The sequence below is a fragment of the Elaeis guineensis genome, unplaced genomic scaffold (assembly GCF_000442705.2).
Source record: "Elaeis guineensis isolate ETL-2024a unplaced genomic scaffold, EG11 Super_Scaffold_1000045, whole genome shotgun sequence".
Classification (NCBI taxonomy): domain Eukaryota; kingdom Viridiplantae; phylum Streptophyta; class Magnoliopsida; order Arecales; family Arecaceae; genus Elaeis; species Elaeis guineensis.
In genome coordinates, this window is record NW_027332425.1 from 2,314,143 (window position 1) to 2,331,256 (window position 17,114).

At 38.3% G+C, this 17,114-nt stretch overlaps 1 protein-coding gene across 2 annotated transcripts in view; it reads left to right on the forward strand.

Annotated features, from left to right (window-relative positions):
• Positions 1-17,114, forward strand: part of LOC105034683 (pyruvate kinase 1, cytosolic) — a 158,045-nt gene that overhangs the window by 64,767 nt on the left and 76,164 nt on the right. For both annotated transcript variants that reach the window (XM_029261699.2, XM_010909921.4), the window contains exons 7-11: positions 6,761-6,841; positions 7,026-7,097; positions 7,206-7,295; positions 8,318-8,462; positions 8,664-8,752. In XM_029261699.2, coding sequence (XP_029117532.1) covers positions 6,761-6,841; positions 7,026-7,097; positions 7,206-7,295; positions 8,318-8,462; positions 8,664-8,752 — 477 coding nt within the window. The remainder of the gene's footprint in view (positions 1-6,760; positions 6,842-7,025; positions 7,098-7,205; positions 7,296-8,317; positions 8,463-8,663; positions 8,753-17,114) is intronic.

Genomic DNA, 17,114 nt, shown 5'->3' on the forward strand with positions numbered 1-17,114 from the left:
AGGCTAATTAGGCGTACTATTCGATAATCCGATCGATCGAATCAAGATGATTTAAGTCATGATCGAATTAGTGTATAGATGGTCCAATAAAAATCATGGATCAATGATCAAATCTAGAGATACTCAGTCTAGTCAAGGTAGGTGTTGGCACGCTATCTGACAACCACGGATCAGGACTCTCTTTGCTGGGATTGGATTAGAATCATTAAAAAACATCTTTTCACAAGCTAATCTTAGAGAGGTGACTTCTAGAGAGAAATCCATCAAGAGAGAAAATTCAGTAGAGATAATTTTAGAGAGAATTCTAGAGAGAAGTAGAGAGCGAAACATCTAGAGATGTGGAATTCAAATTTAGAGCAGGGAGAGAGAGAAGAGAGAAACTCTCTCTTTCTTTTCTTTTTTTTTTCTTTCTTTTTCTTTTTTTCTTTTCTTTTTCCTTCTTTTTTTTTCTATTTTTTTCCTTCTTCATTTTCTTTAATAGAACAGGGGACTCATGTCCCCCTCGTTCTTTCTCTGGATAGAAAAACTCCCACCGGCCATAGTAGGCTATGGCCGATGGTGACTGGGGCCACGGCGACACAGCAGGCCTGGTCCAATGACCAACGGCAGCCAAAAAGGTGACGAAAAATCGAGAAGAAACATGAAAAATAGGGGATTTGATAAACAAAAATTTTCACAGAATTTCTGGCAGCAATCTAGGCTAAAATTCGAGCTTAGAACCTATAGAAAATTGAGGAGAAGATGCTTAGAAGGATTTACTTGGTCTTCGACGGAAATTGCTCCGATTTGGGGCAGCCAAAATAAGATTAATCTGAAGGTATGTCAAGAAGAAAACCAAGGAAATGGGTGCCGAATCTTTGGTGATTTTCCGGTATGGAAGAAGCAAGGTATTGGGCCTTTAAATAGAGTTTTATGGGAAGGAATTTGAGTTTAATTTCAACAGGATTTTTGAGTGGGATTAGGACATTCGACAGAAGAACTCCTTCCAGAGTTCCTTTCACGCCCAGTACCCCAGCATGTGCTCTGGGATTAGGACATTCGATGGAAGAAGAACTCCTTCAGGAGTTCCTTTCACGCCCAGCGCCCCAGGACTTGCAAAGCACGTGCTGGCCTTATTTTTATTTTTTATTATTTTATTATTTTTCTTTTAATGCTTTAGGATTTGTGTAGTTTCTAGATTGATGGGTTTGGGGTATTACAGTACCATTAGTCTTCTTTTTGAAGATCCACTTGTACTCTAGGTTTGTTTTCAGAAGGTATTTAAATCAGTGAGAATCCAAGAGTTGTTTCCAATAATGGATTCGATTTCACTGTTTATTGCCTTCTTCTAGCATGGAGCATGAGGAGAGCTCACGACTTTTTGGTAAGAGGTAGGAGTATCTTTTATCAAGAAAGTAAAGAAGTCTTCATCAAAGTATTTTTCAACTCTAGCTCTCTTCGAATCTCAATTTTAGGAGTTAATTCTATTGAAGGAGGAACAAATAATGATGATGGTAAATCTGAAGACAATGGATGATCTAGGGATGGCACTCGGGTGGGTTTTTTCGGGTACCTGACCCGTCCTAAATCCTAAGAGGACCTGTTTAGCGTATCCTATTAGGGTTTGGGATGGGTTTGGGATTTAAAACTAAAACCCCTTGGGATTTGGGATGGGTTTGGGATTTATCTCTCAGGTATCTGCTATCTAAACTTGTTTAGATATAAACATAAACCCTAGCTCCTAGCCAACATCTAAGCTTCTCTATTGGCCGCTCCAAGCCTCCCACATGATTAAGACTCCTGGGGATGGAAAAAAATAGAGGGAAACCCAGGGAAAACAAAGAAAATATCAAGGAAAAAAAAAGAAAAGGTGGAAAATCTAGAGGTAAGACCTTTCCTATATGGATGGCTGAATTTTTTTCTCTTCCCTTCTTGTTTTCCAAGGAAAAATCAAGGAACATAAGGAAAAGCGGGAAAAATTGAAAGATAAGACCTTTTCCCACGTAGATTGATCATTTTTTTTTCTTTTCGCTTTTTTTCTTTTCGTTTCTTTTTTGTCTTTAGAGATCTATAGGAAAGGAGAGTATCTGAGGGAGATTGGAGGGGTATTTTGTGGGAGTTGTGGCGGTGGGAGTTGGTCTTTTAAGGTTTTGAGAGCTTGATCTTGGTAGAAGCATGATATTTTGCAGCATTTGGGAAATTTTGATCAAAGGATTCTATTTTGGCAGCAAAATTTTTGATTTATTAGGAGGGTTCGGGTACCCGACAGGTATACCAATTTTAAATGGGATGGGTTTGGGATTTATGGTTGATTTCTTAATCGATTTTGGGACAGATTCGGATAGTTAGATTTTAAACAGGTTCGGATATGGGTAGGGCAAATTTTGTGGGTACCTTACCCATTGCCATCCCTAGGATGATCAATGGTTGATCTAGAAATTTGATTTTTAAATGGAAAGATATTTCAAAAAATGTTGCATCTTTAGATTCAATGATGATATTTGATATTGTAGGGATTTCAAAATTAATAATAAGAATCTATAGGTGTTACTACTTACTATCAAGAGAGTAGCCAACAAAAACAACATCAATAGTTTGAGGTCCTATTTTAATTCTCTTTGGTTTAGGAATTCCAACTTTAACCAAGCAACCCCAAACTTGGAAGTAACTAAGCTTAGGTGAATATCCTTTCTAAAGTTCATAGGATGTTATCTCTCTGTCCTTAGATGGAACTCTATTTAGGATTTAGTAGGTTGATAAAAGAGTCTCCCCTCACAAGTTCTGAGATACATCAGACTTATAATCATGACATTGACCATATCCAGTAAGGTTTGATTCTTTCGTGCAACCACATCATTTGATTAAGGTGAATAGAGAGTAGCGACTTCATGAATTATCGCATTTTCTTCATAAAATAGGATCAATTCATTTGAAGTATATTCATCTCGATCAGATCTTAGGATTTTAATCCTTTTTCCAAGTTGGTTTTCAGGACGTTAGTAGAAGTTGGTTTTCAACTTCTTTAGGCACATTTCGAGGTGTTAATGCAAGATTTGCGGACTTGGTATTGGAGCCAGTGCCAGTCAATCAACCAATGGTATGGATCGTTACAGATCTGAACCATATTGGACTGGCACGAATCGACACAAGGAACGGAAGGGAACCAAAAGAGGAAGAGAGAGAAATAGAGAGGGGGAAGAAAGAAAATGAGGGAGGGGAATGAGTCGGTGGGGCCATCGGATGGCCTTCGGCTGGCCGTTGTGGTAGTCGGACGGCGTAGTCCATGCGTGCGGTGCTGCAGATGTGAAACAGGCGCGACGCCCTTGTTTCACGAGTTTTTTTTTTAAAAATTATAACTTAAGTGAAGCCAGCAAATCATTTGTCAGCTTCACTATTTTTGCTTGTTTTAAAAAAAATTCAAAAAAATGAAGTCGGCAATTGGCCAATTGCCGACTTCATTATTTTAAATTTTTTAAAAAAAATCTCTTAAAAAGTGAAGCCGGCAAATGGTTTGTCGGCTTCCAAGGTTTGCAAACTCGATATCGAAACCTGTACCGATTGTTGATCGATATGGTACTGTACCATACCATACTGTACTGTATCGGATATAAAAAAATCAAAAAATTCCATCCAACAATACAAAAAAGAGAAAGAAATCAGATCGAATCGGATCGAACCGGCTCCGAATCGTAAACCGCTCGATGTCGGGCGGTTCGGGACAATAGCATATTGAACTAATCAGTTTGGTCCGGTTCAGACTATTTTTTGAAAATTCGGCATGAACGAAACTGGTTCTCCATTGCTATGGTACGGTACGGGGTATATCGACCGATTCGGACTGATACGGAATACCATGCCGGCTTCACTATTCATCTTCATTTTAAAAAAGGATCGACGTGTGAACAAGGGTTCTTGCTCTTGTTCTGTGGCCACGACTCCATCCGCACGATTTTCACTATCCGCTGGCCACGATGGCTGTCCGAAAATCTCTGACAGTCCCTCCATCGTCCCGTCTTCCCTTTGGTAAGTCGCTCCCCCCTCTCTCTTATTTAACAGCCTTATCGGATGAATCGAGCTGTGGAGGCTTTCGTGCTCTCCGATGGCCGTAGCGGTCCACCGCTAGCCTCCGACGTTATCCTCCTCTCTCTTCCTCTCCTCTTTCTCTTCCTCTCTTCTTCTCTTCTTCTCCCTTGGCACATACCGCTTTTCATGTCGGAATCATCTCGATTCCTCGTCGGTCCAATTTGGCATGTTTTGAACCGTTCGATTCGGGACGGTTCTGAAAATCTTGAGTTAATGTCTTTTTTGAAGTAAACTTCAGGTTAACTATTTCTTTTCCTAGTATTTTGATAGCTATCCCATCACTTATGGTCACACTTCCTCCACTTGATCTTTGGTACGAGGGAAACTAAGATCTATCAATATAGACATGCATGTTGGCTCCGGTATCTAGCCATCATTTTGAATCTAAATTGATTAAATTGCCAGGAGTAAAGGAAACCGACCTAAGGATGATGGTTCTCCTTCGACCATGTTAATCTGTGGTCTAGGTTTCACATTCTTCTTTTTGTACACAACTTTATGCTTTTTTCTGTAGAAACATTGAGGTGCGAGATGATTGTCTTGAACACAGATGAAGCAGAACCCCTCGCCACCTTGTTCTTTAGGTTTTTGGACTTGATTGTTAGGTTTAGGCTTTTTGATGCCTGGGTTTATCCTTTTCTTTAAAATGTTTGCCTTTAGCTTTGAAATTTGGGTTTTGCCCTTTATAGTTTTTGACCCTTAATATTCAAACTTGGGTTTTAAGATTTAATAAGATTGACCTTGGCTTTAAGTTGGTTTTTTTGAGTTTCTTGAATTTTTTTAAGTCTTAATTGATCCTCTATCCTAATGGATTGAAGAATAGACCTAAGAGAGAGAAAATTGGGATCTTCTAAGGTCACGGACAAATTGAGATCAAGAGGGTGGAAGTTTGTCTACTAAGCATGATACTTGATAGGTTTTATCAAGATTTTTGGTATCAGTACCACTGGCCATACCGATCGCTGGCCGATACGGTTTGATACCGGTACCAAACTGTATCGACATGTAGTACGGCCAGGCGTGCTGATTGTTTTTGGGTTTTTTTTTTAGAAAGGGGTATTCAATAAAATTTTTAGTGATTATTGAATATTTTGAAGTTCAAATTGTTATTTAGTGATATTAATTCATGTTTGTATCACTTTGATACAGTGTTAATCGCATGTGATACGAATTTACGTGGGACATAATATTATTTAGCATCCTAAATAATCAATACATAGATCAGATATCGTTAGATCCTAAAATACTTAAATCAATTTAAAAAATCTAAAAATACTAAATATGTACCGATCATAAGAATCTGGTTGACCGTCGATGTTCATAAATAGTAGGATCATTTATATATTCAGGAAAAATATCAGTCCACCCCTCTAGCCACAGCATTATAATCCTTTGCACTCATTCCATAATGTAGGCATGCTAGATCATAACTCACCCTCGAACTCTCACTGAGGTCCTAACTCTGAGCGGTATCCTCAGATTGATAGCATGGTTGTGAAGGGGTCCGTCCAAATATATCGATAGCAAATTTCGATCCATAAGATGCTCCCGGCTGCATAGAATAGTAGCCACTAGAAGATGTCTCTGATGCACCATATCCATATCTATATCCGTAAGGATCATAGGTGGCTATGGCTGCAGATAAGAGGATCTAGAATACGAAGATGAACTTGATACATCTATGGATCCTACTCCACGTGTGAGGTCATCTGTAGTCGCATCATGTCCTGAACAATCCACGGAGTCCGTCGTCTGTATGAAATCGTATCATTGCGGGCTCTATCAGTGCGTGTACGGTGATCCCTATCAAGCTCATAATTCTGAGTTGTAGCTTCTTGTTAGAAATGTCTGGTTGATGAGGATAATATATGTTGTCTTGACATGAGTATACTCTTTTGGTGAATTAAAAAAACCAAAGAAAGGCAAGATGATGTCTAACCTGCTTTTTGGCTTGTGATCCATATACAGGTTTATTATTTCCATTTTCTGTTTATGTTGTTTCTTATTTAATAATGAACTATTGTACTTCTTTAAGGTATATGACTCAAAACACAATCCTAGCATGGAAAGGATGTACTTTGCTCTAAAATGGTGGCTTATATGCTTCTTTAACTAGTTTTCTTTTTTTTTTTTTTTTTAAGTTGTATTTCTTGCTTTTTTGATTTTCTGTATTTTAATAATTTTTCATTCATCCATGATTGAAATTAGTTAAATGTTCTGGTCAAATCTTGGCAAAAATTGACTTACACCTGTTTTTTGTTGATATAGATGAAATTTCTGTTTTCTTTGATGTTGTAGCTAACTTAGTTGTGCATTTTGAGGCAAAATGCATCGTATTGGTATTACTCTAGTCTCTAGAATCATTGCCGGTTCACCATGTCTGATTCATGTTATGATCTTGTTTGATCAGCCACAACTTCTTGTAACCATGTAAAAGCAGAATCATTAATTTTTAGAATTGCTTGAAGATTGTTGCTTTTCATACCTGAGATGTGCTTATTCTGTTCTTTTGGTTATACTGAGCTTGCTGAGCTGCTACTAATAAGTAAACTTGTGCTGTATTTGCTGCAAAACTGGCTTCCCTAGAGAGAGAGTGTGTGTGTTTTTCTTTTTTTTTTTTGGTGTGTGTCTCCATGTTTGTTTGGTCTCAAACAATTAATACATGCTTGTCACTCCATGTGGCATGTTCCTATTTCAGGTTATCAGTAAATGGGGATTTCGAAACAATATTGACTTCCTTTCATTATCTCACACAAGGCATGCAGAGGATGTTCGACATGTAAGGCCAATCCATGTTGATTTTGATATGCTTTGTCTTTCTTGTCCTTTTTGTGCTTTTAGGGGTGTAGTGCTAATTTCTTTTTCTATTCTTATAATTTTGTTGGTTCAGTTCTATTCTAAAGAATTTGCTTTGTTATTAAGTGAATGTTCTAGAGAACAATGGTTTTCGTTCTGAAATGCAGGCACGTGAGTTCCTCTCAAAGCTAGGTGATCTTCATCAGACTCTGATTTTTGCAAAAATTGAAAACACAGAGGCAAGTTACAGAAAGTTTATTGCTTGAGTAACTAACTCCTGTTCATTTGTCTTTTCACTTAGTATAAATTTTCAAGTTAGGCACCACATTTGCTCCACTATTTTCCAGGGCTTAACCCATTTTGATGAGATTCTACAAGAGGCAGATGGTGTAATTATTTCACGTGGAAATTTGGGAATTGATCTCCCGCCTGAAAAGGTAAGGGAACATGCTTAGCATGGTTGGCACTTATAGATATTTGGGGAGCCTATTTATTTAACCATTTTAATGGTATTCATTCCTGCTTTTTTTTTGCTCAAGAAAACAGTGGGGAATGACAGATGTAATGCATAAGTAAATCAATTGTATGGCTAGTTTAAGTTGCTGGGAAGAGGTTATCGATGATTCTTTTGCTAAATTAATATTAAATAGTAGAGTTGATTGAGTTAAACGGACCTTACATTTTTTGAATATCTGGATATGGAAATAAATGGGCATGGTTACAGGTGTTCAGATTTGAGTCAGATCCATGCAGGAACCTACCTGAATCCATTAAAAAATGAGGATCTAACCCAATAAGGACCTCCCTTTTAGGATATATTTGCATGTTATTGTACAGCTTTTCAATGCAGTCGTTCATCATGGTTATCAGCTTTGGGTCTAGCTAAATACTAACTTCACCTGAAAGTAGATCAAGTCTGTTGTGTAGGACATTAAGCCTGAATTGGTAATTATTTGTACCTAAACCCTCCAATAGTATGTAAACCAAGATAGTGATTAACTAAATATCAGGATGAATCATTGGGTTATCTTGGATCATTTATGACCCTAATTAAAGCTGTCAAGCTTTTGGTGTTCCAACGGTACTGATTCATCTTTCAGGTGTGCATGTGGGAATTGCCACCAATTGCTTATCATTCATATGCATGTGTAGCATTGCTTATAGATATGCACAAGACATGCACATGTGCATAAATATCTATGTCATGAAACTATGGTAGCAATTGTGACAACTCATTAATTATTAAAAATCTCTAAGAATAATTGTGTCCATCACTATGTTATGATAATAAGAAAAGAAGCTTATATGCAAGATGGAAACACTATGAGATTTTTTCAATTCAATTAAGGTAGTCTTTTTACATGCGGATATGTCACTTATCCTTTATGTCATATATTCTACCAATTTATTTTTATTAATCCGTTCACTTTGTAATCTAATCCTCTAGTGGTGCTTATAGGTTTTCTTATTTCAAAAGGCTGCTGTATACAAGTGTAACATGGCTGGGAAGCCAGCAGTTGTTACACGTGTGGTAGACAGCATGACTGACAACCTAAGGCCAACTCGTGCAGAGGCAACTGATGTGGCTAATGCAGTACTTGATGGTACTTTCTGATGTTATTTTCTGGAGTAGTTTCCATTTATAAGATTCAACTAAATGGGTTCTCTCTCTTCTCTCTCTCTCTCTCTCTCTCTCTCTCTCTCTTTTTGTAGTTTCTCTGCATGTATATATGCTTGGTGATTGAAGATCCTGTTACATGTAGCGCTTATAAATTTTTGATATTCGCACTCTTGATTGTTTTTAGGAAGTGATGCTATTCTCCTGGGTGCCGAAACTCTTCGAGGATTATACCCTGTTGAAACTATTTCAACTGTGGGTAAAATCTGCGCAGAGGTAATCCTCTTCCTTGTCCCACCATGTTCAATGCTTCACCTAAAACTCTGAAACCAAAACTGAAATAGTTCACTTTTGGTCAGAGCTGATTAGAATTAGAATAAGTTTTAGAGTATGGAATAAAATGTACTTACTAGGCTAAATTTATTGTGTGAAAGGGCTGTGTATGCTAATGTTTTTCATTGCTTCAGTGCTTTGGGCTTTTTGATGGAAAGTTCTTGGGATTTCAGGAAGCAATTTCTACAGTTTAAATTTAGTTTTCTCAAGTTTTAAGATTGTTTGGAAGCATTATGACATTAGGCTCCAAAATAATTGAGAGGAATCATTTTTTTAAAGCATAGAGTTCTGGTGTTTAACCTCAAGCCTCGTAAACATTCAGAATGTCATAATGCCCATCAAAAACAGAAAATTGACTTTATACACTGTAAACATGATGTTTTCACATTTTATTTTTTAATTTATTTGACTCTTGTGTGGAATCATTGACATTTTACATCCAAAGAGGCCACAATTGCTAGAGAGGCTGAAGATGCACCCAACTTTCCATGTTAGTTTCTTGAAGCCATATCATAAGGATGTGGCGGGTCCTTCACATGCGCAAATGCAATATGCCCCACCTACTGTGAGGGAGCAGTTTGAAAAGGAGGTGGAGAAAGCAAGAAAAATAGAAGTACTGGTGTAATAGCCTAGCCCGAGTTACATGGGCTTGGTCCACTTGACCTAGCCCAGTTGGAAATTGTGGCCTAGAAGGGGCTGCATGACTTTTAAAGCACCAAAAAAACCCAAAGAAGGAAAGGGAGGAAGAAGACTCCGGATTAGAGTCTTCTTCTTCTCCAAAAAGGATTTGATTGGAGCCCAAATCTAAGGCTTCCCTTTATAAGATGAAATCTTCTCCCTTCCACGACTATCGACTATCGAGATCCCTCTCCCTCTCTGTATTTTTCCCTCTTTTCCCTTTCTCATTCCCAGCCAATCATCATCGTGCTTGGTGAAATCGTGGCCCAAATACCACTAGGGACAAGGTAAGATCTCTCTCAACCAACCTTCCTTCCAATTCCTTTTGGTTTATAAGCTTGGATTTCAATTGATTATTGCTGATTTTTGTTGGGAAAAATCATACTTTAGATTCTCTGTTTTTTTCTCCCATGTTTTTCTTGATTCTAGCACCGTTCGTTTTGATGATTGTTAGACTAGGGACCGACAGCTGCGCCACCGTGAGCCGCACCTTTGGCCATCATCTTTCGATAAGATCCGGCTAGGGGGAGAAGGGATTCAAACGGAATCTCCTGTTTCACCCAATGAAGCAGAAGAAAGAAAGAAAGAAAAGAAAAAGAAAAAGGAAAAGGGAAAAAAGAAAAGGAAAAAAAACCCTCTTCTCTATTTTCTCCCTCTTCCTTACCTTATCCCTTTTCTCTCTCTTTACTCTCTCTATCTTCTCTCTACTCGTATTTTTTCCCTCTATTAGGGTTTTTGGATCTTAGAAAGAGGTTCTTTATGGGGATCTTGATTAGTCCTAAACCTGCACGGCACAGCAGATGCAATCTCAATATCAGGCATCCAGATTTGCTCATATTGTATCACATCCAATTAATTCAGTTACTCATAACCTCGAGGGTCACACCGTAGTCATGTCTGATGAGGAGTTTGCCAGGTACACCCAGTTTCAATAGTCTCAACAGTCAGCATCTTCCTCTAAAGCTACTTTAATCAAGACAGGTAACCCCATCGCCTACCTTTCATCCTCATCCCGATACTGGGTCATTGACTTAGGTGCCACTGACCACATGACAGGTGATCAAGGTATCTTATCCCATTATAAACCGTCTGATGAGTGCTTTAATATAACACTAGCAGATGGATCCATTATCAAAGTCTTAGGTAGTGGAGATACATCTATTACCTTTTCGCTATCCTTGTCTTCTGTATTATATCTTCCTAAATTTTTTTTTTTTTAACTTGATGTCTGTTAGCCAAATCACTAAAGTCTTAAATTGCTATGTTACATTTTTTTTCTAGCTACTGTTTGTTTCAGGATCTATCGACTCGAAAGATCCTTGGTTAAGGAAGCAAGTCAAATGGGTTGTATCTACTGGATGAGGTTGCTACTACTATTCCATCTGGTATTGCATCTACCGTCAGGTCTGACATCTCTCCATTCCAATTTCATTTTCGTCTTGGTCATCATCCCTAGAAGTCTTGAAGAAAATGTCCTGAGTTAAGTTCAGTAACTAGTTTGTCTTGTGAGTCATGTGAGTTTGTTAAACACAATCGGGTGTCATATCCTCTAAAAGTGAATAAATGAGCTTTGTTTCCTTTTGATCTTGTTCACTCTGATGTCTGGGGTCCATATCCTGTTACTTCCAAGTTTAGCTTTCGATATTTTGTAACTTTTGTTGATGATTATTTAAGAAGTACTTGGTTATATTTAATGAAATCTCGATCTGAGTTGTTTTATATTTTCTCTACTTTTTGTTTCGAGGTTCGTACTCAGTATAATTATAATGTTCGTATTCTTCATAGTGATAATGCCAAGGAATATTTTTCTGATTAGTTTAACACCTATATGACACAGAATGGCATTATCCATGTTTCATCATGTGTTGTTACCCCACAACAAAATGGAATAGCTGAGAGGAAGAACCATCATCTTATGGAAGTTGTTAGAGCCTTAATGTTTCAAATGAGAGTACCTAAAATTTTTTGGGTAGATGTGGTTCATACTATTGCATTTCTTATAAACCACATACCGTCCTCTGTTCTTAATGGTTGTGCACCTTATACATTTTGTTTCCTACTCGATCATTGTTTTCCATTCCTCTAAAGACATTTGGCTGCACTTGTTTTGTACAGGATATGAGATCTCGGGTCAGTAAGTTGGATCTTCGATCACTAAAGTGGTCTTCTTGGATACTCTCGTACACAAAAAGGATACCGATATTATTCTCCTATGTTAGGTCAATACCTTGCATCTCGAGATGTCACCTTCTTTGAATTAAGTCCTTTCTTTGCTAGTCCCACTCCTACTTCCGAGATGGATTATATGGAGGACTTTTTAATCTACATAGTCAGTTATCCCACCTCTACTGCTTCATCTGATCCACCTCATCCTCCCATTGCTTATGTTTACACCCGTCAAGATAAACCTCTCTAGTCAGATGTTGCAGGTCCTCAACTAGGAGATCCACCAGTGACTGTCATCCCTTCCGGCTTCTGCATCATTTGATTCTAATCTTGATCTAGCTATTGCTCTTAGGAAAGATAAATGCAATTGTACCCATCCTATTTCATCCTTTGTTTTCTATAACCATCTATCATAGTCAACCCACTCCTTTGTTACCTCTCTTGATTCTATGACTATTCCTAAGACATTAGATGAGGTATTGTCACACAATGGCTTGAGGCTAATGGCACTTGGGATCTAGTTTTTCTCCCATCAGGTAAGTGTACTATTGGGTGTAAGTGAGTATATGTGGTGAAGATGAAGGTTGATGATTCTGTTGATAGATTAAAAGCTCGTTTGGTAGCTAAGGGACATGCCCAGACTTATGGTGTGGATTATACTGATACTTTCTCCTGTGGCTAAGATGACATCTATTCGCATATTTATTTCTTTAGCTACTACTTATTGTGGCCCTTGTATCAGTTAGATGTCAAGAATGCATTTCTTCATAGTGACTTGTAGAGAGAAGTGTATATGGAGCAACCCCTGGATTTGTTGCTCAAAGGGAGTATGGTAAGGTGTGCAAATTAAAAAAAAAATCATTATATGGGTTGAAGCAGTCTTTCAGAACTTGGTTTGGCAGGTTCAGTGATGTGGTGATAGAGTTTGGCATGAAGAAGAGTTTATGTGATCATACTATGTTTTTCAAATATACTGACAGTGGTTGTATTTTGTTGATTGTGTATGTTGATGATATCGTGATTACAGGAAGCGACGCACAGAGTATTTCTTCACTAAAGGAATTTCTTCAGGCAAGTTTTCAAATAAAAGATTTGGGACAACTGAAATACTTTCTTGGGATTGAACTAGTTTACTTGAAGAAAGGTATATTTCTTTCTCAAAGAAAGTATGTTCTAGATCTTTTGACAGATACGGTCTTCTTGGAGCAAAGCCTTGCGAAACTCCTATGGATCCAAATATTAAACTTGTAGCAGATGAGGGAGAGATGTTTATTGAACCAGAGAAATACTGAAGACTTGGAAAACTCAACTACCTCACAATCACTCAACCAGACATTGCATTTTCTGTGAGTGTATTGAGTCAGTTCATGTCAGCACCCACTACTATACATTGGGATGCTTTAATCCGTGTAGTGAGGTACTTGAAAGGAACCCCAGGAAAGGGTATTGTGTATGGAGTCATGGTGGTATATAGATTGAGGGTTCACTGATGCTGATTGGATAGGTTCGCCAAATGATAGAAAGTTTACAATAGGTTACTGTGTATTTATGGGAGGAAATTTAGTATCTTGGAAGCGTAAGAAGCAAAATATAGTATTTCGGTTAAGTGCAGAATCAGAATATCGGGCCATGGCACAGACAACATGTGAATTGATGTGGATTCGACATCTTCTAGAAGAGATTGGTTTTATAGATTTTCCTATGAAGCTGTGGTATCAGACAGCTATGCATATTGCATCAAATCTAAGGTTTCATTGGAGGACGAAGCACATCGAAGTTGATTGTCATTTTGTGAGAGAGAAGATTCAGCAAAAGCTCATTTTCACCAGTTACATACACTCAGAAGATCAACTGGTTGATTTGTTTACAAAGAATCTTACCCAGACTAGGATTGATTACATCTGTGACAAGCTGGGCATGATTAATATCTATGCTCCAGCTTGAGGGGGAGTATTAAGAATAAAATATAGAATCATGGTGAATATCATAATGAGTTGTTAAGATCATGACTACTATGGTCAGCATGACCTTAAGGATTCCAAGATCAGAATATCATGGTTATTATGGTTAGAATATCATGGTTATTCTTAAGGATTGCAAGATCAGAATATCATGGCTATTATGGTAGTGATTAGTATAGAGATTTCAGGGTCAAATTTATCATACTTATTTGATTATTAGGCATAATTATATAGCTTCCATATGTGTTTGGATACAATTGTAAATCTATCATAGTAGCTATTCCATTTTAGTCTATTTAAAGAGTTGCATTCATGAAGATGATAGTAAGAAATACAAAATTATCTTTTTCATTAACATTAGAAGGTGAGGCATACAACTAGTAGTGGATATTGGAATAGAAATGTGAACAAGATGGGGAATAATTCACCTAGGATAGATTTCGAGGTGAATTTTTTGACAAGTTCTTTCCCCGAAGTGTGAGAACACATAAAGAGTAAGAGTTTATTCAGTTGAAATAAAGAAATATGACCGTTGTGGACTACGAAGCTAAGTTCATGGAGCTAGTCAAGTTTGTTCCAAGATTAATTGAGAATGAACAAGATCGAGTACATAAATGTAAAAGGGTACTGAAGACTAAAATCGAAAAACAAATAGTATCCTATGAGTTGACTACTAACGTAGTAGTAGTGAATAAAGCTTTAATAATTGAAAGGGAGGTTAATGAAGCTCATGTCGAAAGAGAATGAAATCAGAAGAAGAGAAATAGGTTTGGTGAATCTCAAGGGTGGAATAAGAATAATAAGGGCCCAGGAAAGAGGTCAGCAAATGAGCAAAGCCATAAGAATGATGGTGGTAAATGGTCTAGATGCAGTTTGAAGAAAACATTCGTTCGATTGCATCGGATGCCAAGAGGAAAGAATAGATTAGTTATTAAGATTTTTCATAACGTTTATGAATTCTCACCTTGATTCACAGCTAAAAAGATCAAGGTTGAAGGAGCTCAATCAATATGCTTTGCGAGATTTGGATGCGCGGATCCTTTACTTCGCGTCACGTCAAACTCTGTAGAAGAGAGGGATAAACGTCTTCTTCAGAAAGGAAGGAGAAGAATCCTTGAGATCTGATCTTAAGGCCTTGGAACAGCCCACACATTGCCACAAAGAGATGGGGGATGCCAAGAGGAGAGAGATGCCCAGGGAGAGGTGACATCCAAGAAGAGGGGATGCCTAAGCCTTGCTCACGCCTAGGTTGGATGGTTGATTGCTCTTCTCTTTCTCCACACCCCTCCTAAAATAGATAAGAGATCCTATTCCTAAATCAAGTAGAAGAGGTGCCAACTTGCTGTTAGATGTGTGCCCTAGATACCAGATCGGCTGACACATTCCTATACAAATCTAAGGAAAAAATTATAATTTTAACTATAAATGAATAAAAGGGTTATTCTTCTATCACATTGTGTACATTGTGTCTGTGATACATCCTTTGAGTTAGTGGGAATGTTAATTCATATTTTCAAGAGTTGAAAATTTAAGGCATGAATTTACATAACTAACTCATAAACTGCTCCTGACCATAGGATCATCATGAGGATGGTGATCGATCCGGAAGGTTGGTGTACGATCGCTTCCTTATGATAGATGAGTCTTGAGTCTACGGTGTGGAGACATCGGAGCGAGAGTACAGGTATTCGTTGAGAACAAGAGTACTGAGCGTGACCACCTCGAGCAGTCATAAGGAAATCTACCTTTTCGTCGATGACTAGCTCGATGCTGCAGTTGTGTGTCTAGTTCGACCTGAGGTGCATCGTCGGTTCACCTTGAGTGTGTTATAGTTTGACTACACCATAACTCGGTCTCCTAGCCATCCGAAACCCTGAGGTGTATGTTAGCTGTAACATATTCATTGTAGGAACCAGATCGCATCAAGATGGGATCTATCAACCTCGGTAGATGAGAGTAGTCCTATGGTAATCGAAAGATCGAGTCCTTAAGCCCATGGCCATGGCAGAGTGAAATAGAAAAGAGTTTTCCATTGGGGTTTCACATCGGACTCGGATCAATCGATTGATTCATATGACTGATGTTGGGTTTGACGAGTTCATCTTAACCCTAATTCAGTCGGGACTCATGATAGAGGAACTCAATCACACAGGTAGCTGTACCGAGAGGTTCGTCTTCAGTTCTGATGGGTTGCCACCATATACTGCTAGGTGTCATTGGTGGATTTTGGGAGCAATTAGAATGATTTTGATGATCGATCATTCTAATTGTCTGAATCAGAAGAGTTCTGATCCATCGAAAGGAGTTTCGATGATGTCGATGATGAGATCACGACATGTCTCATTACCATACAGAATTGAACCTAACTGGGTCACACAAATAAGGGTAAGGGTCTGGATGTCATCAATTGGCTAGCCCAATTGATTTGGATAAAATCCAATTAGGTTCAAGGAAATCGTGCTAGCACTCGATTGAGCCTAACTTTCTCCTCGTGTAATCTTTTCTGTCTCTACTGAGCCAAATGTGATCTGGCTCATCTAGAGAACCTTGGGAAGGTTTCTCTCAGTTTAAATGAAGCTTGTCCAGCTCAGAAAAGGCTTGTCTTAATTCATGAGATGAATTTAAGACAACACCTGCTAATTTCTAGCACCTGCCAATTTCATTTTAGGACATCTGTCAAAAGTTGACATATGGGTCTTAAACTGAAGAGGACTTATTGGAGGATTTTTGTGGAGTGTCCACATGCCTAAACCTAATCAAATTGGGTGTCATAATCAGATTATGGCATAAGCCCAATTGGATTTAAGTGGGCGCCCCAAATGGATAAGAACCAAAGAGTCCTGATAAACTTGGACTCTTTGGAGCCATCTTATTTGAGCCTATCCATTGTTGGCACCAACATAGGAGAGCATGGGGATTCTTATCTGATGTGATCAGATGACATCACTCCACCAATCAGAATTTTTTCAGAATTTATTGAAATTTTTTGATTGGTCGAATGATGTGGCACTGCGCAGCATACAGGGTCTATATAAACCCTCCTGCACCTAGGGTTTCGGGGCAGAACTTGTTTTGTGCAAAAAACCCATTGATTGCCGCCCCCTCCCCTCTTCTCCACGTCCTCCCTGCTCTCCTTTCTCCCCTCTTCACGTCCAAGAAGTTGGACGTTCATCTAGCATAGGTGCAAGGCGTGGTGACGCCTGGAACAGAAGGCTGCAGGACTTCTTCGATAGGTTGCTGCTCCAACTTCAAGAAGACTTTTGAAGATCTTTCTAATCAGATTTAGATCTGATTTTTGGAGCGTAGAATCACGAGGAGAAGACGTTCCAGATCCTACCTGAGTGGATACTGGTAGAGGTCAGGCGCTTGCGTGGCTACATCAGAACCTCAGCAGTGCTGCGATCATCTACAAGGTAATTAGATTACCCTTGAGGTATGTCTATGTTTCTCATATTTTTAGATTTAATTTTGAAATTAAAATATCAGATAATAAAATTAGA